This window comes from Camelina sativa, chromosome 19, assembly GCF_000633955.1.
Source record: "Camelina sativa cultivar DH55 chromosome 19, Cs, whole genome shotgun sequence".
NCBI classification, from domain to species: domain Eukaryota; kingdom Viridiplantae; phylum Streptophyta; class Magnoliopsida; order Brassicales; family Brassicaceae; genus Camelina; species Camelina sativa.
Window position 1 is genome coordinate 8,178,022 of NC_025703.1, and position 24,464 is coordinate 8,202,485.

General features: G+C 37.4%; 3 protein-coding genes and 1 long non-coding RNA gene across 4 annotated transcripts; 1 reads left to right on the plus strand and 3 right to left on the minus strand.

The window, feature by feature from the left end:
• On the minus strand, window positions 1–1,325 carry LOC104765512 (putative F-box/kelch-repeat protein At1g12170). The gene has a single exon (XM_019241168.1). The coding sequence runs from the start codon at window positions 1,240–1,242 to the stop codon at window positions 118–120; it is 1,125 nt and encodes a 374-aa protein (XP_019096713.1). The 5' UTR covers window positions 1,243–1,325; the 3' UTR covers window positions 1–117.
• Window positions 3,565–4,913, minus strand: LOC104765513. The gene is made up of 2 exons (XR_763888.1): window positions 4,542–4,913; window positions 3,565–4,412 (listed from the first exon to the last, which is right to left on the minus strand). It is a non-coding gene; the product is annotated as an uncharacterized LOC104765513 (long non-coding RNA).
• Window positions 6,489–8,554, minus strand: LOC104765514 (nitrile-specifier protein 2-like). The gene is made up of 4 exons (XM_019240837.1): window positions 8,384–8,554; window positions 7,848–8,297; window positions 7,503–7,772; window positions 6,489–7,376 (listed from the first exon to the last, which is right to left on the minus strand). Exons 1-4 carry the CDS (start codon window positions 8,552–8,554, stop codon window positions 6,489–6,491), a joined length of 1,779 nt encoding a protein of 592 aa, XP_019096382.1.
• On the plus strand, window positions 18,672–19,682 carry LOC104767558. Its single transcript, XM_010491570.1, has one exon. The coding sequence runs from the start codon at window positions 18,672–18,674 to the stop codon at window positions 19,680–19,682; it is 1,011 nt and encodes a 336-aa protein (XP_010489872.1).

Consider the following 24,464-nt stretch of genomic DNA (forward strand, 5'->3'; position numbering starts at 1 on the left):
CAGAAAGAGTTCCTTGAACATAATGAATGAAGGAAGTATAAAGATTATGGAGAAGATAAAAGAAATAGGTTCCTTCTAAGTAACGAAAAAGGTCTATCACGGAGAGTGTTCGTTCATTCAAGCAATAGGGATCAAACTGGGGAAATTAATAGCGTGACAACATCCACCATCCACGAAATCGATTTCAATCTTTCTTGACATATCTCCCCTCACGATATAAATGCAAACGTGGTGAGTCTCGTCGTAACAACACATGACGAAACTCTTTTCACGTATATTATCAACAAAGTAACTTGGAAAACGTCCGTTGTACTGGTGAGACAATCTGGGCATGTCCGGTAATGAAACATTCATGAACTTAATCCATACCACATCTTTCTCATCGCCATTTCTTATTTTATTCTTTGTCACCCAAATCTCAATCTCTCTGGTTCTATAGCATTGTTCTAACATCGAAAACCGTTCTCCTCTGAAAACCGAGAGGTAATGAGTATCTCCGTCAGAGTTCTTCTTACACGGTAGCATGCAAAAGTTCTTCAATGTCTTCTTCGAATAATCAAATCTTCGGATGAAATAGTCACTCGTCTCGGTGTTATAAGCAGTCCAATAAGAATTTCCGTTGAGAGAGATATCAGCATCTAATGGTTCTTCTATAGGCGATTCGTTGTAAGGGGCATTGATAACCTCCCACGTCTCAGATGCACAGTCGTATATTGCAAGTTCTTCACCTCCTATAATCCCTGACTGAGAATAATACGCAAATATCTTGTACCCCATTTCAGGTCTACTACGGTTGTATCCTATCCCACATAACAAGAACAAATAACCCTCCTTTAGAATCTGTTTACCTTGTCTCATCGACGGATTCCAAACTACGGTCCCGCTCCCTTTCGTAGAAAGTTCACAACTCAACAACCCATCGCAATAGTTGATGGCGTAAGATTCCCAAGTGGGAATATCTAAAAAAATCCGACGCACCTCTATCGCGAGATCATCAAGATTGACATCTATCGAAAAAATCTTACCATCATACATTAAGATGACCTCTGGACGGGCATGATCCAGTTCGGTGTTGACGAAACTTTTCTCTTGAAAAAGTGCTTTCCATTGTTTGCAAACAGTTCCAAATCGAACAAGTGATTTTGGTGGAACCCGAGAGAGGATTTCTTCCACCATATCCCACGGTAGGTTCACTGACGCCATAGGTATTTTCTTTTGGGAAGTTAAAAAATTAATGTACATTGAAAAAATAATTATACATATAGTGGGATTTTTATAAGAGAAATTTACTAGTTATCCAACTCCATTAGAATTTATGAAATCTGCAAAAAAGAAAAACTCTGGAAAGAGAAAATTAAACGAGAATAAAAGAAATAAGAAATATATTGTTCTCATAATTATATAAAGAAACTTTAAAAAAGGAAATGAATATGAAGAAATACGAAAACTTAGGGGTGTTATTGGTTTGTGATTTAAATAGTCTTTAAGAATTTAAATGTTATGTAATATGTTGTTATTATATCAAGATTTTGTTAGTTTGTGATTTGTACAAAGTTATTTAAAATTTTAACAAATTTGGGATTATTAGATTTAGACTTTTATAAAGTCAATAAAAGTTTTGTGTTGTCCAATTAAAGCAAAAGAATCTAAGATTGTTAATGAATTCAATTATTATGTTATTTCTTCATGATTTTATACACTTTTTCACAAAAAAAAAAAAAAAAACTCATTGAAAGTATCACTAAAAATACATAGATAGTTTGGAAGACTTTACAAGATTTTAGAAAGCTAATCAACAAAACTATAGAAAACTCTCTTAAAAATATTTCACTTATTCACTTCTGATTATTTTATTGAAGTCTTCAAAATTCTTTATAAATTAAAATCCAATTAATTCTTTATAAATTAAAATCCAAAAACACTATATTAACTAGACGTAAATTTATGTATCTTAGATTTATCTCCAAATATAAATAGAAATACTAATACTGGAATATAATGATTAAAGATAACTATCAATCAATACAATAAAAACTTCCTTGTTTTGTATTGTATTGAAATCAACACACCTCAATTTTTGTATTGAAACACAGACTGACAAATGAGTTAAAATGAATACCCAATCAAATTAAAACAATTAATATACATCAGATTTTTTAATCTTAGGTGGACAAACCTAAAGAGACAAACGACTGTGCGTTTAATCAATTTATGGATTATTTCTTCTTCTTCGTTGTCGTTTATACCATGGGGTCGACTGTGCTTGTGCGTTTAATCAATGATCGATATCTTCTTTTTTCTCGCCGTCTATGGTTTTCGATTAGGGGTTTAATCATCTTCACATATCGCCAACGATGAGAAGCATTATGAATTCGAGGAGTACAGAGTTTATTGATTCGATCTAAGTTGCAGCTTGTCTCAGTTGATTCGATGTGGTGATACTGATACTATGATATGAAACTAACAAGAGATGGGAAATGTATTGTTTGACAAGTTCTATTGTTTGACAAGTTATATTGTTTAATATATTGCTTCCAAGTTCTATTGGAGTATTTTGCTGGACAGTCTATCTGAATTATCATCAGCCCAAGAGATGACCCGTGGTGTTGAGGTAGTTATTGCTTATTCATGACCACCATCGTCTTTATAATTCAATTGTCAGTCGGTTGAGATTCTCATACTCTTTTCAAGGTTTGGTGAGGAAAAACTCTTCATAAGTTGGATTCACTATTGTTGGGCGTTTGCCAGGAGTTCAAAGAAGATAGTTATGTAATGGTTAGTAATTATCGAACCTGACTAATTCTCATGTTACACATCTTTATAGCTTTCTGTTTGAAAGATTTAAGTTAAATTGGAAGCTGATGATAAAGTAGCAAAATCAAATCGTTAAAGTAACTTTGTGTAAGAGCAATCATGTGGACCGCATGTAATGCAGTTTCATAGATAGCATGATGAAGGATGATGCTTTTATAATTTTTCAGGTGGGTATCTATGGTTATACTGCATATTCAGCCCGCAAGTTTGGACTTCAGGGTTTAGCACAAGTACCAGAAGTTATTGCTGATGACATTCACGTCACTCAGGATTTGAAGAATGTGAGAAAACGATATCAGAAGCCTTTTTTTAGATTCATTATGGATGCACATAGTAGATATTCTAAGTATAACACGTGAAGGGAGCTAGGAATTAGGATTAGGTACTGTTATTAAATACTTAGGCAATTAAATGCTTATAAGAGTTGGAAACAGATTACTACATAAAACTATACCATCAAAGTTGATATCATTAATTTAAATATCATCAGCCAAAATTGATTAAATAAAACAAAACAACTAACAATAATAATGGTGCTACAATGTATCGTAATACAAGAAAAAACAAAATTGATTTTAGTCTACAATTTCATTAGAATATTAAAAAAAACAATCAACAACTAATAACAAAAACCTAAAACCAAAAATATTACCAATGAACATTGTCAAAAAGTATATTAATGATTTTTAATTGCAAACACCATACAAAAATTATCAAAAAAAAATTAAAATAAAACAAAAAACAATCCCACGTTAAAAAGAAATGCTTATGAAAATTGAAAGGTTCTTTGTTTAATAATAATAAAAAGCTGATGATTACAGTGACTTGTCGAGGTTTCTTTTTACAGAGCTCAAAACTAAAAATGAAAAGGAAACCCACGTGAAGGTAGCTGTGACAAGGATTGCTTACAAAACCATAAGCAGAAGTCCATAATCAATCGGTCAAAGGAAGGAGATCTCAACACTACCTACTTTCACTGAGTAGCTGTGATAAGGAATGCTTGCGAAACTACAAGTCACTTCTTCCTCACATGCCCTCTGCAACAAATGCTACAATCCTAACACTAAGAAGCCAGGAACTTCTGCAATCATAGATTACAGGCCTATCTCGTGTTGTAATACTGTCTACAAGGTCAATATCAAAGCTACTGATGATTCGACTCAAGCCTATACTTCCAGAGTTGATATTACCCCCAATATACATAGTTTTTGTCCAAGGAAGACTATTAGTGGGAGAGTGCTCTTGTTGCAGCAGAGATAATGAATAGTTACGGGCATTGCTAAAGCATTTGATACGATCAGATGGGAATTCATTCTAAGCTGTCTAAGGGGATTACATGTTCTAGAACTCTCTATCTAAGGTCCCTATCTTTCTTTTTTTTTTTTTTCTCATTGTTATGAATTGTCTATCTATCACACCTTTTGAACAAAGCCGCTGAGGAAGGAAAATTTAGAAAGCAAAGCTTCAGTGATGATATCTCTTCTAATCACATCTTTGTTCTGCAGACGACCTTGTTAGCTTCAGTGATGGATCTCTTCTAATCAATTCAGAATATTTCTTCAGATCCTCAGGGAGTTAGTGTCCAAAAACCTTCCTATCTGCAGAACAGCACAGGACAAACTCATGGATCTCTTCCTATCAGATACCTAAAGGCTGTTCCTTTGCACTAGAAAACTCACTCTTACCAATACCACTAATTATTCATCAAGTAAAGAGTAAAAAATTACCTCCACGACAAGATGTTTACCCTTTACAGGACTTCTAAATGCATTCATCTTTTGTGTTTCCAAAGGCTTGTACCCGAACACTGGGAGGACTGGGGATCCGAGATGTGAGTTTCTGGAACATTGCTTCTACGCTGAAACATGATTTGGCTCATCTTCTTTAAAGCAGGCTCCAATTGGGCGGGATGGTACGAAAGGGAAGTGCTTCATGATAACCTCACCTTATTCTGGACAGTAAAGATAAACCCAAGACACTCATCGGAGGACAGATTACTACACCATCAGAGACAAGATGATTTGGATGGCGGCGATCACGGTAAATTGGAGAATTGAAGAAGAAGAGAAACCGACGATTGGAATAGTTAGTTGGTACAGTTAAATTAAATCCTTCACTTGGTTACTACGTGGTTCAATTTCCTAAATTAATTTCTGGTTTAGCAAACTGGGCCTTTGCTCTTAAATCACTAGCTCCGGTGGGCTTGGTCTCTTGCTTTTAATATCGAAAACCAATTCTCAAAAAAGATTTTACTATATAATAAAACTGAATTACACAACTTACTTTTCTGTGTAGACTATACACTATACTCAGCCTGGGCATTAATACCCATTATCCATATTCGACCCGTTACTCGGCTCGTACCCATCCCGAAAAAAAGGTACCCGCAGCTTTAGAGTCGAATAAAAGGTATTATAATTATATTACCCGTGAGTAAGGGACGAGTAAAGGGTATTAGTTTAGTTTTCAATACCCGTTCCGTTACTCGTCCATTTACCCGTTTTGTTACCCGACCCGTAAATACCCTTTAATATTTTGTATTATTATTATTAATTATTAATTTATAAATATATTATAGAGTTAAAGTTAAAACCTAAGTTTAACTTAGTCCAACTGAAATGATATATACGACTCCCAATTGAATTAATATTTTATTTTTATTTTTTAAGTTTGTAATTTTCTAATTTTTGGACTTATATGTGACCTATATGTTGCATACATTTATGAATTTTTCCTTATCGGATTTTGGAATATGAAATTATTATTGCGATTATTGACAATTTTTTTATAAGATATTCATTTATCCGGGTAAGAGTAAAGGATCGGGTATTTAAAGGGTCAACTATTTTTTTCTGGGTACCCGTTATTTAAGGGTCGAGTATGAGTAACTTTTTTCTGTTACCCGTGAGGTCGGGTCCGGTAGAGGGTATGAGAAAATTCAAGGGTACCTGTCCCGTGCCCAGCCCTACACTATACAATATGGATTAAAAGATTAATTATTTAATTATTTGATAGGTTATAGGTTATATAGGTTGTAACCATTAGTTAAATCTCAATTTCAAATCCTCTAAATAAAAATATTCCAAAAAAAAAAAAAAATCTCCACAGAATATTTAAGTAACTATATATAGGCAATAAAATCTCAAAAATTAATCACTCTTCCACGGATTAAGAGTAATTTTCGATTATACTATTACTAGCAACAAAATCTCAAAAAAATTTCAAATCCTCATATTTAGCATATGATTTTATTGCATATTGTTTTATTCATAACAACTTTTAAAAACAATCACATAAATTATATTTTATACAAAAATTACAATATAAATAAAAGGAATTTCAACCCGTGACACGGATCTTAATCTACTATGATACTAAAATGACTTACCAACAAATTTCAGTGACCAAGTGTAACCATTTTGGAATCATCATATGTACAAAAAACTATAAAATAAATAAATACTGTACGTAGATGAATGGTATAGTAAGAACTAAGACATTAAAGTTGTTGCAGCTTTATTGGCTTACTGAATTATTAAATTATTTAAGATTTTTTATAAAATAAGAGAATATATATTTATTGCAGATCAAGTACCACACAAAGTAAATAGATCAAGTACCACACAAGTATTGTTTAAAACCAAATACTAGCTCTATCATACTCCAAATAGTATTTAGGTTGACACGACTTGGTATAGGAAAAAGTCGTCACATATGGCACCAGTGCGCGTCGTCCCACCCAACAGTAGAATCCCCTCCTTGCCACCCAGGTTGAAGGTTGTTGATGCGCACCACGCCCGGGGACTAGGACTGTCCTCTGCATTGAACTTGTCCACACGCTCCCACTTTAATGTGGACAAGTTCAAGGAAAATAAACCACCGACCGCTTGACCATCAGTCGTTTCACCTCCAAATAGCAATATGTACTTTTCCCCGAAAACTCCGCCACTAGCAAAGCCACGCCTCAGGCAAGGCTTCTCGCCTGACGTCTGCAATTTTTTCCACGTCTTTGTTGCTGCATCGTAGCAGTAAACATCATTTGACACCACTATGAGTGCTCCTTCCACCACTACAAGTGCTCCTTCACTTGGGACGAAGGAACTATCCGGGGCCGGATTCTCTAACCAGTTATTTGTAGCGGGGTCGTAGACGGCCATTGTCTTGAGCCGACGACCCCTGCTACTGACTCCCCCAAAGACATAGAGCTTTCCCTCAAACGCTACCATGGAATGAAAGCTACGAGGAGTAATATTTTTGTCTTCTAGAAGTTTCCACTCGTTTTTAATGGTGTCAAAAGAGTGAAAGCCGCTGTATTTACCCGAACGGTCTTCGCCTCCGTACACATAAAGCGTCGATCCTATAGGCACCATACTTGCCCCAACGCAAGCGAAGTCCGGTGCCTGTCCTGTGGCCGGAACAGTTGACCAATTCTTTGTTGCATAGTTGAAGACATGCATTTCTTGGTCGCAGCTGATCTCTCCACCAAACGAGTATATCTTCTCTCCGACTTGGGCTATGGCTTTTGAGCGCCTTGGTCCAGGGCTCGCTCCCTTTGGCACAATCTTGCAAAACAAAAAAAACCTCACAGTTAGCGTCTTATGTCTTAAAACCGACTATTCTGTTTGGTTGCTTATGTGTATGTAAGTGACGTACAGTAGGGTATTAAGTAGCAGGGCTGAGTAATTTACCTCCATCCATTGACCACACAACTTCGGAACTGATGGAAAAGATACGAAGACGCCCAGAGCGCGTAGGACTTCGCTGCTTGACCGTCCGTGGAACCCAACGATTTTGTAGGCGTCGAAGGAGTACGTCTGTAATCTAGAGGAGATCACTCCACAGAACATACTCTTTCCGGTGTATGTCTTAAATTCGAGCGCCGTTATACGTTCATACTGTTCCCAGATGCTGGTCATATAAACGACCACGGAGACGAGGAAATCCCCCTCCAAGTCAAACTGAATTTACATAGAAATTGTTAGAAAATGTACAAATACTATAGGTATACGAAATATAAATTCACGAAAATATACCTCTTCTATGTAATCCTGCTTTACTTCATCTCCGTGGACTCCTCCGGAGAATTCTCTGTTGCCATCCCGGTAGATAACTTCAATGAATGAGATCCCAGCTGATGTTCCTCTTCCAACACGAATCCTCTTCACGTCCTCGTGCTTTTCGTCACTCCAGATTGATCCTCCAGACCTACCTACTGCGTCTAGCTTTTGTGGTGGCGCAGGACCGAGATGAACTTTTAGTTTAAGGATCCCTTCACCGAGCCTCCCATGGAAGCCCACGACGGCAGGCGTCACCTCAGAACCCGTTAGTTGAAAAAGAACTTCAAGATGCACTGGCTCCCGCGTACCGAATTTCCTAGAAGTCCTCCCGGCAGAAGTTATGAAGAAAAGACTTCTTAACTCCAAGAAGTGACCTTCCGTCCCGTTTACCGAGGTTATGTATTCGGTAGGGTAGTCAAATACGAACTGCAGTCAATAAAAGAAAATTAGAAATCATTCGGTAGAATTTTATCTATCATGAACAAGTAAAAGAAACGAATTTGTAACTGTACCTCTTCTGCGTTCCCCGTGTCAGTGCCGTGCTGCACTTCTATCGTTTGGCCATCGCTTCTATCATAGATTACTTTGAGAAATATCACGCCGTAACTTGAGTCATCTCCAACGAATATCTTCTTAATTCCTTCAAAAGAACCGTCATCAAACCTCTGTTCAGCTGTCGCCATTGTTTGTTTCCCGCAAAGTTTTGACAGATTAATAACGAGAAAAGAAATAGATGTGACGACAGAAACCACACAAGGAGAGATGTGAAAAATGAGAAAGTAACGAGAGAGACCAGATCAGGAGAGATAGAGTGTGTGTTATGAGAGCAAGTTAAGAGAGACGAGACACGAGACGACTATATATATAGTTGCAGGGCAAGAAATATATTAGGGCATTCCCATTGGTTTATAGAGAGAAGAAACAAAAACTTTTGTGGCAGGGGTATCTTTGTAATCTTCAGTTTCTGTTTCACACTGACAGAGAGAGATGCAATGTTTCAAAGATACTTTCTTCGAAACTCACCCACGATAATACTTACAAATTTGTTTGTTTTTGATACAATACCATGTTAACAAGTTTTCCTTAATTTTTTTTTACTTTCTATTACATGTCAGTCTCAAACATTTACTAGAAAGCATTATAATTGAGAATATATATTATTTACATATTTTATAGATTTATCGTATCTTTTCTTAATTTGGTCTCCAAAAGATAATACCTCTTTGTAGAGTTGTATATATATTTGATTTCTGGATATAAAAGAATATACAGAAAATTCATTATTTAATCTCTTATTTATTTAATATGGTATCAGAGCAGGTTGCTTGTTGGGCCACCCATGAATGTTGTTTCCACATATACCGACGTTTCAGATGGTCATGCCTGAGCGTGAGGGGGGTGTTAGTGTGAAATATCCCACATCGGAAATATGTAAGGGATTTAAGTAATATATAAAGGGTTAGAGCCTCTCCACTCATTGCCAATTGGTTTTGAGTTGGAATCCCACAGTAAAGCCCGAATTTAATATGGTTTCAGAGCAGGCATAAAATCTTTTGATTTGATCTTGGTTTTGTGACAGAATTTACGATCTCTTTATTGAACCTGTTTTATTTTTTTCTGTGACGATGACCGAAGACAACAAAACGATGGTGTCTACGAAACCGACAGCGATGGAGATTCAACGATGAACGATTTCTCCATACGACTTGACCTCGAACGACAATCCCGAAAGCATCATATCACGTCCTCTCTTGAGAGGAGATAACTACGAAGAGTGGGCCACCAACTTGGAGACGGCTCTTTACTCACAAAAGAAATTTGGATTTCTCGATGGCTCCATCAAAGCCCCAACCGAAGGATCACCAGATTACGATGATTGGAAGCCAATCAATGCATTGATTGTCTCTTGGATTAAGATGACAATCGAACCGAAGCTGCTGTCCAATATCTCACACAAGCCACTAGCACGAGATTTGTGGAAACACATAAGAAAGAGATTTCGTGTTACCAACGGACCTCGAGTACAACAATTGCGCAAAGAACTTGCAAATTGTCAACAAGCTGGGATGAGTATTGAGGCATACTATGGAAAGCTTACGAAGATTTGGGATTGTCTTGGATGTTATCGACCTCCGCTGAGCTGTACATGTGGACTTTGCACATGTAATTTCGGTGCCGAAGAAGAGAAGAGAAGAGAGGAAGATAAGGTTCATGACTTTGTGATGGGACTTGACGAAGAAGTTTATGGAATGGTGAAATCTAACCTTCTTTCTCAAGAACCGTTGCCTACGCTTGAGTATGTTTACTTGAAGGTGACACAAGATGAGGATGCTCGGTTGAAGAAAAAGAATCCAGAAGAAAAATCGGAGAACATGGCATTTGTGGCACAAACACAAAAGCCAAAGTATTGAGGAGATGACAGAGACATTGGAATTGTCTGTTCAAACTGTGGACGAACAGGACATCGATCTGAGACTTGTTTTCAAATCTTGGGATTTCCGGAGTGGTGGGGTGATAGACCACGAAACCGTGTGGGTCGTGGAAGAGGAGTCAGACCATCAACCGGGATTTCACGAGGAAGAGGTGGAGTTGCTCGTGCAAACGTGGCAAGAGTAGTTGGACACACCAACATTGGAGTGGCAAACGTGGCGGTCACAGATGCAGACAGAACAGCTGTGTGCGGACTCACGGACGAACAGTGGCTCAGTGTTAAGTGTGTGATGAACGCTGTGACCATCGGAGCGGACGAACAATCATCGGGTAAGTTGCTTTCTCCTTCTTGGATAATAGATAGCGGAGCGACTCATCACTTGACTTGTAAGAAAGAGATTCTTACGAATTTAAGAACATCGACACCAACACAAATAATTTTGGCTGATGGACGGACAGTGGTAGGAAACACAGTTGGAACAGTTGTATTAAACTCTCATCTACGATTGATTGATGTGTTCTACATAGAAAATCTAGGGTTTGATTTGATATCGGTTTCACAGTTGATGGAGGAAAATAATTGTGTTATACAAATGTCTGTTCCATTTTGTGTTGTTCAGGACCGCACTACGAGGATGCTGATTGGGATAGGTAGACCAGTTGGAGGTTTGATGTACTTTCAGAATATGGAGATAGTCGCAACGGCAAAGGGTCACACAAGTCAGTCTGTGGAGTTGTGGCATAGGCGTTTGGGACATCCATCTTTGAAAGTAGTGCAAAATTTGTCTGGTTTTGGTTTTATTAGCAATAGTAGTGATTTATCGAATAAGGTGTGTGAAACTTGTATCCACGCAAAACAAACCCGTTGTCCTTTTCTGTTAAGCAATAATAAGACTTTAGAGATTTTTGTAATGATTCATTGTGACGTTTGGGANCAAACGTGGCGGTCACGGATGCAGACAGAACAGCTGTGTGCGGACTCACAGACGAACAATGGCTCAGTGTTAAGTGTGTGATGAACACTGCGGCCATCGGAGCGACCGAACAATCATCGGGTAAGTTGCTTTCTCCTTCTTGGATAATAGATAGCGGAGCGACTCATCACTTGACTTGTAAGAAAGAGATTCTTACGAATTTAAGAACATCGACACCAACACAAATAATTTTGGCTGATGGACGGACAATGGTAGGAAACACAGTTGGAACAGTTGTATTAAACTCTCATCTACGATTGATTGATGTGTTCTACATAGAAAATCTAGGGTTTGATTTGATATCGGTTTCACAGTTGATGGAGGAAAATAATTGTGTTATACAAATGTCTGTTCCATTTTGTGTTGTTCAGGACCGCACTATGAGGATGCTGATTGGGATAGGTAGACCAGTTGGAGGTTTGATGTACTTTCAGAATATGGAGATAGTCGCAACGGCAAAGGGTCACACAAGTCAGTCTGTGGAGTTGTGGCATAGGCGTTTGGGACATCCATCTTTGAAAGTAGTGCAAAAGTTGTCTGGTTTTGGTTTTATTAGCAATAGTAGTGATTTATCGAATAAGGTGTGTGAAACTTGTATCCACGCAAAACAAACCGGTTGTCCTTTTCCGTTAAGCAATAATAAGACTTCAGAGATTTTTGAAATGATTCATTGTGACGTTTGGGGTCCGTATAGAACTACGTCATTCTCAGGAGCAAGATACTTCCTCACCATAGTTGATGATTTTTCTCGTGGTACTTGGATTTATCTTATGAATGCAAAGAGTGAAACTCCGACAAAATTGAAATACTTTCTTGCTTTGGTGAAACGACAATTTGGGAAGGAAGTTCGAACGATCCGTAGCGATAATGGCAGTGAATTCATGTCATTAACANCATCACTTGACTTGTAAGAAAGAGATTCTTACGAATTTAAGAACATCGATACCAACACAAATAATTTTGGTTGATGGACGGACAGTGGTAGGAAACACAGTTGGAACAGTTGTATTAAACTCTCATCTACGATTGATTGATGTGTTCTACATAGAAAATCTAGGGTTTGATTTGATATCGGTTTCACAGTTGATGGAGGAAAATAATTGTGTTATACAAATGTCTGTTCCATTTTGCGTTGTTCAGGACCGCACTACGAGGATGCTGATTGGGATAGGTAGACCAGTTGGAGGTTTGATGTACTTTCAGAATATGGAGATAGTCGCAACGGCAAAGGGTCACACAAGTCAGTCTGTGGAGTTGTGGCATAGGCGTTTGGGACATCCATCTTTGAAAGTAGTGCAAAAGTTGTCTGGTTTTGGTTTTATTAGCAATAGTAGTGATTTATCGAATAAGGTGTGTGAAACTTGTATCCACGCAAAACAAACCTGTTGTCCTTTTCCGTTAAGCAATAATAAGACTTCAGAGATTTTTGAAATGATTCATTGTGACGTTTGGGGTCCGTATAGAACTACGTCATTCTCAGGAGCAAGATACTTCCTCACCATAGTTGATGATTTTGTCGTGGTACTTGGTTTTATCTTATGAATACAAAGAGGTATTGTCTTGGAGACCAAGTTATGAAAAGATACGATAAATCTATAAGATATGTAAATAATATATATTCTCCATTATGAATGCAAAGAGTGAAACTCCGACACAATTGAAATACTTTCTTGCTTTGGTTAAACGACAGTTTGGGAAGGAAGTTCGAACGATCCGTAGCGACAATGGCAGTGAATTCATGTCATTAACGACATATTTTTTAGAGGAAGGGATCCAGCATGAGACATCGTGTGTTGGAACACCACAACAAAACGGTCGGGTGGAGCGAAAGCACTGGCACTTACTTAACGTGGCTCGAANCTCATCTACGATTGATTGATGTGTTCTACATAGAAAATCTAGGGTTTGAATTAATATCGATTTCACAGTTGATGGAGGAAAATAATTGTGTTATACAAATGTCTGTTCCATTTTGCATTGTTCAGGACCGCACTACGAGGATGCTGATTGGGATAGGTAGACCAGTTGGAGGTTTGATGTACTTTCAGAATATGGAGATAGTCGCAACGGCAAAGGGTCACACAAGTCAGTTTGTGGAGTTGTGGCATAGGCGTTTGGGACATCCATCTTTGAAAGTAGTGCAAAATTTGTCTGGTTTTGGTTTTATTAGCAATAGTAGTGATTTATCGAATAAGGTGTGTGAAACTTGTATCCACGCAAAACAAACCCGTTGTCCTTTTCTGTTAAGCAATAATAAGACTTTAGAGATTTTTGTAATGATTCATTGTGACGTTTGGGATCCGTATAGAACTACGTCATTCTCAGGAGCAAGATACTTCCTCACCATAGTTGATGATTTTTCTCGTGGTACTTGGATTTATCTTATGAATGCAAAGAGTGAAACTCCGACAAAATTGAAATACTTTCTTGCTTTGGTGAAACGACAATTTGGGAAGGAAGTTCGAACGATCCGTAGCGATAATGGCAGTGAATTCATGTCATTAACAACATATTTTTTAGAGGAAGGGATCCAGCATGAGACATCGTGTGTTGGAACACCACAACAAAACGGTCGGGTGGAGCGAAAGCACTGGCACTTACTTAACGTGGCTCGAACGGTAATGTTTGAGGGACACTTACCGGTTGAATTTTGGGGAGAGTGTGCACTTTCAGCTGCATATCTGATTAATCGAACACCATCGATGGTGTTGAATGGCAAGACACCCTATGAAGTGTTGTATGGAAAACAACCTTCTTACGATCATCTTTGTGTGATAGGATGTGTTTGTTATATACGTAATCAAGATAATAAGGGTGACAAGTTTGTAAGTCGCAGCAGGAAATGTGTGTTTGTAGGCTATCCTCATGGAAAGAAAGGATGGCGTGTGTTTGACTTGGAAAAAGAAGTTTTTTTTTGTGTCACGAGATGTGGTGTTTCGTGAAGACACCATTCATTTCCTGTATACACAAAGGAGTATAACTGAAGATCCTTTTGCTGATAATGCACATGCGGCTCTCACAACTGATGATGATCAAGGAGGTCTGGTGGGAACTGATCCGATGGTAGTAACTAGTGAAAATACGAATGTAGTTCTTGATAGAATTGAAGTGTCTCTGCCAGTGAATATAGAATCGAATGAAAGCGATATTGATCACATTTCTACTGATAATACTGAAGAAGATGATGATATTGAGCAGCACGCCAGCGACACTCCTGCACAGAAACACGTCACGGCTCCTTTGCGTGTTGGTGAACGGGAACGCAAAAATCCTGGGTATCTTAAAGATTATGATACCAGTTTCGTTTGTGTAGGCTCCGACAAGCCATATCCTATTGCAGTTGTGGTTTCGTGTAGTCGGTTCTCTGAAAATCATAAAGTGTTTCTGGCCGCGATCACTAGTGCGCATGAACCACGAAGTTTTGCAGAAGCAATGAAAGATGATCGATGGAAAAATGCAGTGGGTAGTGAAATAGGTTCACTTGAGTTAAATAAGACATGGACACTTGAAGATCTTCCAAAGAACAAAAAGGCAATTGGTTGTCAATGGGTGTTTCGTATAAAGCATCGTTCCGATGGGACAATCGAACGGTACAAAGCGAGACTGGTGGTGTTAGCAAATCGACAAGTTGCTGGAGTAGACTATGGTGAAACTTTCGCTCCAGTTGTTAAAATGACTACGGTTAGATCCTTTCTCTCTGTGGTTGCAGCTCGAAACTGGGAAGTCCATCAAATGGATGTACATAACGCATTTCTTCACGGAGATCTCGAAGAAGAAGTGTATATGACGTTGCCACTTGGATTTCCTTCACGCAACGATGGTAAGGTATGTAGACTGCGGAAGTCGCTGTACGGGCTAAAGCAAGCTCCACGTTGTTGGTTTATCAAGCTTGCGTCTTCACTCGAACAATATGGTTTTGAACAGTCATTTGCGGATTATTCTCTTTTTATCTACAAGAAGAATGGAGTAGAAATCAGGGTACTTGTTTATGTGGATGACTTGGTCATCACGGGAAACACAGTTCAAGCGATAGAAGACTTTAAAAAATATATCAACACATGTTTTTACATGAAGGATTTAGGTGTGTTAAAATATTTTTTGGGTATCGAAGTTGTAAGGAGTCCAAAAGGGATTTACTTGAGTCAAAGGAAATATGTACTTGATATCTTGGCTGAGACCGGATTGTTGGATTCGAAACCGATATTCTTTCCTCTTGAACAGCATCATCGACTTGGTTTGGCAGTTGGTCCGTTTCTCTCAAACCCGGAACAGTATCGACGTCTAGTTGGTAAATTGATTTATCTTGGTGTTACTAGACCCGACCTAGCATACTCGGTGAATATCTTATCACAATTTATGAGTGCTCCGCGAAAAGAACATTGGGAAGCTGCTATTCGAGTTCTTCATTATTTGAAAAGCAGCCCAGGCCAAGGAATATTGCTTCGTGCGGACAGTGATCTTCAAATTTATGGGTGGTGTGATTCCGACTATGCAGGTTGCCCAATGACACGACGATCTTCGACTGGTTGGTTTATTCAGCTCGGACAGTCACCAATCTCTTGGAAAACAAAGAAACAAGATGTGGTGAGTCAATCTTCTGCTGAAGCAGAGTACAGAGCAATGGCTATGACGACCAAGGAGTTGAAATGGCTGAAAAACCTCCTTTTAGATTTGGGTGTAGTTTTGACGCAACCGATGCGGCTTTACTGTGATAATAAAGCTGCTTTACACATTAGTGCGAATCCGGTTTTTCATAAAAGAACCAAACATATCGAAAAAGACTGTCACTTTATCTGAGATGAAATCAAGTCGGACAACATTACCACAGCTTATGTCTCCACAACAATACAACTTGCGGACATTTTTACAAAAGCTTTAGGACAATAGAAATTTGATGAGTTTCGGGATAAGCTGGACATTTTGGATTTTCATGCTCCAGCTTGATGAAGGATAATAGAGAATATATATTATTTATATATCTTATAGATTTATCCTATCTTTTCTTAACTTGATCTCCAAAACAATACCTCTTTATAGAATTGTATATATACTCGACTTCTGGGTACGAAGGAATACACAGAAAATTCATTATTCAATCTCTTCTTTATTTATCACATTAACGATTGAGTGGTCCACAACATTCATCCGATGCCAATTTCCTCACGTTTCCTATTTTTGTTTTGTATCTGTAATTTTGTTTTTAGCTACATGTTTTACATTACAAAGTTTATGCGTGGTCCACGAGGAATTCAAACTTCCGTTCAAATCTGAGATTTCAACTTCATCTTTGTGTCCAATAAACACCAATGTTTCTTTTCCACCCCATATTTAAGCTGTCGCTATTAGAAATTTTCGAAAGACAAAAAACATGTGATAGTATCATATTAATATCTAAATTCGAACATGGTACATGAATTTTCGTAACTGGCGCCATTCTTGATTTTCTTATAACTACAATACTATGTGCACTATTTCGATTGATCATTGATGGATATCATTTTACTCTGATTTAGTAGAATAGAAAAACGAATATGAATATTTTAATTATAAACAACTAAAATTCACTTTAAAACGAAAAAATTAAACTAAAACCCTAGAAAAATGAATATTTTATCAAGAAAATGATTAAAATGTTATTTCATTATGCAATTAATCTTTCATGCTTGTTATAAGCTCACACGTCATTTCCATTATAGGGAAGTTACGTTGTTGTATACTATTAACTTTTGACGTTCCTTGATGTAATACAACAAAATGTTACAAAGTTATCTCTATTTTCTTCTTTTACTTTTTGTTTGGGAAAAACAAAATGTACCTTCTAAATTCTAATATATTAAGCACCACAATTGTTGATTTCCACACTACAAAAAAAGGGTGTGTTACATCAATTAATTTGTATCATAAACAAAAATGATATTAATTTAAATTATCTTTTAATAACTGATACAAAAATTATATACTAACATCAATTACAATAATTGATACTGTTATTGATTGGTATGACATCATTTCATTATAATTGATGCAAATCGAAATTATTTACATCACTTTCAAAATATTGATACAAATATATAAAATTAATTCACTTAATAATTGATTAGTATTTAATAATTTATATTAACATCACTTTGAAAATGATACAAATTTTACATCATTAAAGAAACTGATTTTAGCAAAGTTATATGTTAAGTTAATATATTAACTGAACTTATATTGTTAAAAGTTAAAACTTATGTAATTATTTGTTCATTTTTATCGATTAAATAATTTTTCTGTTTTTATATTTTAAATTTTAGGGAAAGTCATTTGATTTTAATATATACTTTATAAAAATAAAAAAACTCCAAAATAGGAATTTAAGAAAAATGTAGATCTTTATATTTTTTTTCAACAATAAAAATGTAATTCAAAAACTTAAACAGAAAAAAGAGAAATAGAGAAAACAAATATAATTATGTTATTCTGATCGATTAAATTTACAACTAAAAGTGACAGCAAAAAAAATTAAAAAAAAAAAAAACAAAATAGTATGTATCCCACATCGGCCATAGCACTACAAAGTACTCCTAATAATTGCCTATATATATGTTCTTGACTTAACAACTATAGTTCGTGGATAATTTATAAGTTATAACAACTAAAATCGTGGGCCCACTGTATATAGAGTTTAGAATTATAATTATAGTTATCAAATGAATATAAAAGAATAAAGTGGAAAGATATAAATAATTAAATATTATACTACAGACAAAATTATTTTTCATATTATTAATTATAATATTTATTTTAACATCAGTTTTTTAACATCAGTTTTATATTACATTAGTTTTAATAAATGATTCAAATATTTTATATCAATTTAGTAAAAATGATGTAAGATTGTTGTAAATGATGTAAATGAACATCAATTCAACTAATTGAAACAAATATTTATTTCAATTGATGCAAATTATTTGTATCAACAAAGTATAAATCATTGATTAAAGTGATGTAAATTATTTTTACATCATTTAAATATGATACAAATGTATAAAATAAATGTTGTAACAAACCTTTTTTTTGTAGTGCCAATTGAAAAAATAAGAAAAACTAACTGTAGGGAAAAAAGAAGAAATTAATTAATCCTAACATAGTTTTCTATTGAGCCTATATGAATAAGAGAATATGTGATAGGCTTAATTGTCATTTACTTCTCATATCAATCTCTTTACTCTGCACATATTATGTTTCCTTGTATAGCATCTAAACTCTGTATAAAGTCCACCGTATTCTCATCTAATGAAATCATCCATTCATACATTTTCTATAAGGTATCAGAGCTTTCTTATACCTAGACCTAAAATTTTTTTTCTCTTCCGCCGCTCTCTTCTTCTTTCCCTCTTCGCTCATCCTCATCATGTCTCAATCTGACAATTCCCCTGTCAACACCACCATGAATGCCGCTTCTAAAACCGTGACACCAAACTCTGACGCTCTTCTCAATGTCAACATGACAAATGTTACACCCCTTACTCCTACCAACTACATCATGTGGAGTCGTCAAGTCCATGCTCTTATTGATGGGTATGGTCTTGCTTCTTACCTTGATGGATCTAAGTCCTTCCCGGCTGACACAGTCACTATCGATGGCACCAGCTCTCCCAATCCTGCGTACGTCAACTGCGTCCGTCAAGACAAGCTGCTCTACAATGCACTTCTCGGTGTAATCTCCGTCTCCATCCAGCCGATTCTCTCTCGTGCTCACACCACTGCTGAGATCTGGGCTACTCTTGCATCCACCTATGCTAAACCGAGTCGCGGTCACATCCGCCAAATCAAGCTCCAACTCAAGAACTGGAAGAAGGATACCAAAACGATCGATGCATATCTTCAAGGTCTTACCACTCGCTTTGATGAACTGGCGCTTTTGGGGAAGTCTCTTGACCATGAAGATCAAGTGGAGCTCATCCTTGAAGGTCTTCCAGATGAGCACAAGACCATCATTGATCAAGTCGAAGGTCGTGATACACCACCGACCCTCACTGAGCTCCATGAGAAACTCATTAACCATGAGTCCAAGTTGTTAGCGACGCAACCTCTCCTGTCCACGCCAATCAGTGCCAATGTTGCTCTACCTCAACGTACCAACAAAAATCCTCGCTCGCAGAACCGGTTCACTCAACGCAACAACAACTGGACTCCTTCGTCTCGTCAACCAAATGAATTTCGAGCACCACGTCCCTATCTCGGTCGTTGTCAGATCTGTGGTACTCAAGGCCATAGTGCTAAACGCTGCTCTCAACTCACCCTGTTCCAACAACAACAACCAAGGGCTAACTTCACCACGACTAATCCTTGGCTGCTTGACTCTGCTGCGACCCATCACATATTCTCTTATCTCGCCAATCTCAGCCTTCATCAGCCCTAAACCGGTGGTGAACAAGTGGTATTGGCAAGGGTCTTCCCATCACTCACACTGGTTCAGTTTATCTACCATCTCAAACTAAACCTCTACCACTCACCAATGTTCTTTATGTGCCAGACATTAAAAAAAATTTGATTTCTGTCTATCGCATGTGCAACGCTAACCGTGTTTCCGTTGACTTTTTTCCGGCGACTTTTCAGGTGAAGGCTCTGAGCACGGGAATCCCGTTACTCCAAGGCCGTGTCCGCAATGAGCTCTATGAGTGGTCATCCTCCCCTTCTAGTCCTTCCGTCTATTCCACCACCACCACCAATCTCAAAACTGATGCATCTACATGGCACTCTAGGCTTGGTCACCCATCATTTTCTATTTTACAAAAAATGCTTTCTAGTTTCAATCTGCCAGTTTTAAATTTTCCAATAAATCACTCTCCTGTAGTGATTTCTCCATTAATAAGAGTCACAAGTTACCTTTTTCTGAGTCTTCTATACACTCCTCTCGTCCTCTTGAATATATGTTCACCGATTTGTGGACTTCTCCTCTTCTTTCTGTTGATGAGTTCAAATATTATTTAGTTATTGTCGATTACTTTACCAGATATATTTGGCTTTATCCACTCTCCCAAAAATCACAAGTCAAAGAAATATTCATCAATTCACCTCTCTTGTTGAAAATCGTTTTCTACCAAAATTGGAACCCTCTTTTCAGATAATGGTGGTGAGTTCATCGCTTTGCGCCCTTTTCTCTCCACACATGGTATCAGTCACCTTACCACTCCTCCCCACACACCTGAACACAATGGCCTTGCCGAAAGATTTGTCATCGCCATATAGTTGAGAAAGGGCTTGCTTTACTTACTCATTCTGATATTCCACCAACATACTGGTCTTATGCTTTCTCCACTGTTGTTTTCCTCATTAACAAAATGCCTACTCCCATACTATCCTTTCAATCTCCATATTCTAAATTATTTGGCCAAAAACCAAACTACACCAAACTCAAAATCTTTGGTTCTCTATGTTATCCCTTGCTAAAATCCTATAACACACATAAACTGCAACCCAAATCCTCACCTTGTGTCTTCTTAGGCTACTCTCTCACTCATAGTGCCTATCTCTGTATTGAACCAAAATCCAATCGCTTATATGTTTCACTCCATGTTGTTTTTGATGAAACACAATTTCCTTTTAAACTTCTCTCTTCTTCATCCACAGCCTCTAACGACAATCCTCAGTCTTTCTCTCCATGGCTTCCTCCACTCACCATTGTTCCCTTTACCTCTCCACCACTCACAGCAGCTCCATCCCGGTCTTTGGAGTCCTACGGTGCTCCCACGAGCTCAGCTTCTTCACCACCGTCAAGTCCTCCGGAATCGTCGGCTGCTGCTCAATTCTCTCCTCAACAATCATCGCCCCACTCTTAGTCACACTCTGCTCAGACTTCCGATGTCAACCGCACGTTCGATACCTCAACTCAGCATCCGTCATTGCCAACATCGACATCTCCCTCGCACTCGGCCCAACAAAATTCATCTCCAACAAACTCGGCCCATTCTATAGGCTCATCTCCATCCTCTTCTGCGGCCCATGAGGCTCCATCTCCAATTTCGCAATCATCCTCATCTCGAGCCTCGTCGGCACAAGAACGACAGTCTACCTCTGACTTTGTTTCACGTCCTCAACAACCAGCTGTTATTCCACCTACAAATCAACATTGGATGCAGACAAGATCAAAGAATAACATTGTAAAGCCAAATCGGAAATTTGGCCTCTCGTCCGTTGTCACTGCTGCTTCCAATAGTGAACCCAGAACAGTTGCTCAAGCCCTCCGTGATCCTCGCTAGCGTAACTCCATGTCCGATGAATTCAACTCTCAACTTCGCTATCGCACATGGAATTTGATTCCTCCCCATCTGTCTTATAATGTCATCGACACGAAGTGGATCTTTCGCACCAAGTTTCTACCCGATGGTAGCATCGATAAATTCAAATCCAGGTTGGTTGCTAAGGGGTACAATCAACAACAAGGAATTGATTATCAAGAGACCTTCAGTCCAGTCATAAAGGCAACAACCATTCGCATTGTCCTTGATGTTGCTGTCTCTCAGTCATGGCCAATTCAACAAATCGATGTGAACAATGCTTTTTTGCAAGGGACACTCACTGAAGATGTCTATGTCTCTCAACCGGAAGGGTTCGTTGACTCCGATCGTCCAAAATATGTCTATAAATTGAACAAGGCATTGTATGGGCTTAAACAAGCACCGCGTGCGTGGTATCTTGAACTCAAACAATACCTTGTAAGTGCTAGTTTTCGCAACTCCCTCTCTGATACGTCCTTGTTTGTTCTTCGTCGTGATAAACTCCTGCTCTACGTACTAGTATATGTTGATGATATAATAGTCACTGGGAATGATGCGGCAATGGTTGAACAAATTCTCCCCAAGCTTGGTGATCGTTTCTCTGTCAAGGATATGGCTGATGTATCATATTTTTTAGGCATAGAAGCGATCCGCACAAAGTATGGCTTACACCTTAATCAACGAAAATATGTGTTAGACTTGTCGGTCAGAATGAAAATGCAGGATGCGAAACCAGTAGCTACTTTGATGGTCGCAACTCCGAAACTCACATTGGCGGGCACACCACATTCAAATCCCACTGAGTATTGCACCTTGGTTGGCAGTCTCCAATACCTTTCATTCACTCTACCAGATATTGCGTATGCTGTCAATCGATTATCGCATTTTATGCACTCTCCCACATCGGATCATTGGCAAGCTGCAAAACGTGTGCTCCGCTAACTCGCCGGGACAAGTTCTTATGGTCTGCATTTCCGCAAGGGCAATCCCCTCACACTTCATTGTTTCTCTGATGCTGACTGGGCAGGTGATGTTTCAGATTGTGTCTCAACTAATGCTTATATCATTTATCTTGGTGGTCAGCCTATCTCTTGGTCTGCGAAGAAACAGAAGGGTGTTGCGAGATCATCAACTGAAGCTGAGTATAGAGCTGTTGCTAATGCCACCTCTGAACTCATTTGGATATGTTCATTACTCTCTGAACTTGGCTTGTCAAGGACTACATCACCTACCATCTATTGTGATAACATTGGTGCAACCTACCTCTGTGCTAACCTAGTTTTTCACTCTCGCATGAAACACATAGCTATTGACTACCACTTCATACGAGAACTCATCCACAATGGCAAGGTTCAGGTCGCTCATGTCTCCACAAAGGATCAATTTGTCGATGCACTTACCAAACCTCTTCCACGTTCTACATATCAGTATTTGCGCGACAAGATTAGAATCATTTTAGTCCCTCCATCTTGAGGGGGAGTATTGAACCTATATGAATAAGGGAATACGTGATACGCTACTTGTCATTTACTTCTCATATCAATCTCTTTACTTTGCACATATTATGTTTCCTTGTATAGCATCTAGACTCTGTATAAAGTCCTCTCTATTCTCATATAATGAAAACATCCATTCATACATTCTCTATATTTTCGAATACACCTTTCACCAATTTCTATATCAAATGCTAGGGAAGAAAAAAATTGTACATGACTAAGAGCTTTTCATAGTTCCCCTTTGCAATCACTTTATATTTTGTTTTTATATAAAATTGTCATTATTTTAGAAGTAAGAACCAGTTTTTGTTTTTTTACATGAATCTTGACGTTGACGTATATGTAGGTGAGTCATCACTCGTCATAAGTCTTATTTTTCTACACAACGTATATCCAGGTGAGATGAGAGTCGAGATGAGTCATCATCACTCATCATCATAAGTCTTGTTTCTTACATCATAAGCCTTATTTTTACAGATCATGTAAGTGGTCCAGCTATTACGACAAAAAGAAACAAACGAGTTATAAGCTCAGAAGTCAATTCCATTTATAGGAAGTTATTGTTTGTATCCATTTAACCTTTGCTTTTTGATAGTTACAAAAGTTGCAGATACAAGAAATGCGGTTACAAACAATATTATATACACTTTGGAAAGCATGAACGAATACAAGATTCATAATGAAGTCATTGATTGTTAATTATTTTTAATTAAATTTAAAAATGTAATATGTTTGATCAGATATGATCTCCTTTGTATTTTCTTTTTCTGGTTATCATTATTTATTATTTTAATCTAATTGATTTTTATTTTTATTCTAGCTTTTATTAATTATTAGAAAATATATTACTGTATATTATTTTCAATAAGTAGTTTTATAGAAAATATGATCGTTTTTGGGTTCAGTTCTTTTTCGGTCTAGGATTTTTTTCTCGTCAAATTAGAAAAAAAAACGAAACTAATCAAAATATATATTAAAAAAAGTTTGAGGAAAACATAAGCAATTTATTGGCAAAAATCTAACGATTTTTTAATATATTACTATTATCAGTTCATTCTGACACCATTATGGAATAAAAAGTTTCAACTTAGAAACTGAGATAAATGTGAATGTTATCAATTATGAGAAAGAATCAGAATCCATAACTGTTTTATATATGATTTTCTTCTGTCTTTGGTATTTGCTAAATTTTGTTACTCTACTTGCACTTCTTGTAAAATTGAGTGTTTCGATCCATAATGATTAAAAGACTGTCAAATCGTTTTGGATTAAAACCCCGCATTAAGCAATGCATGGTTTTGTCTATTAAAAATTGATGGTCTATTAAAATGTTTTGTCTATTATTCAAAAACTGGCCAGATGAGTACATGTACGTTGTTCATGGATCTACAATATGATGTTGTGGTAGAGTCGCCAGCCTAACTTTCA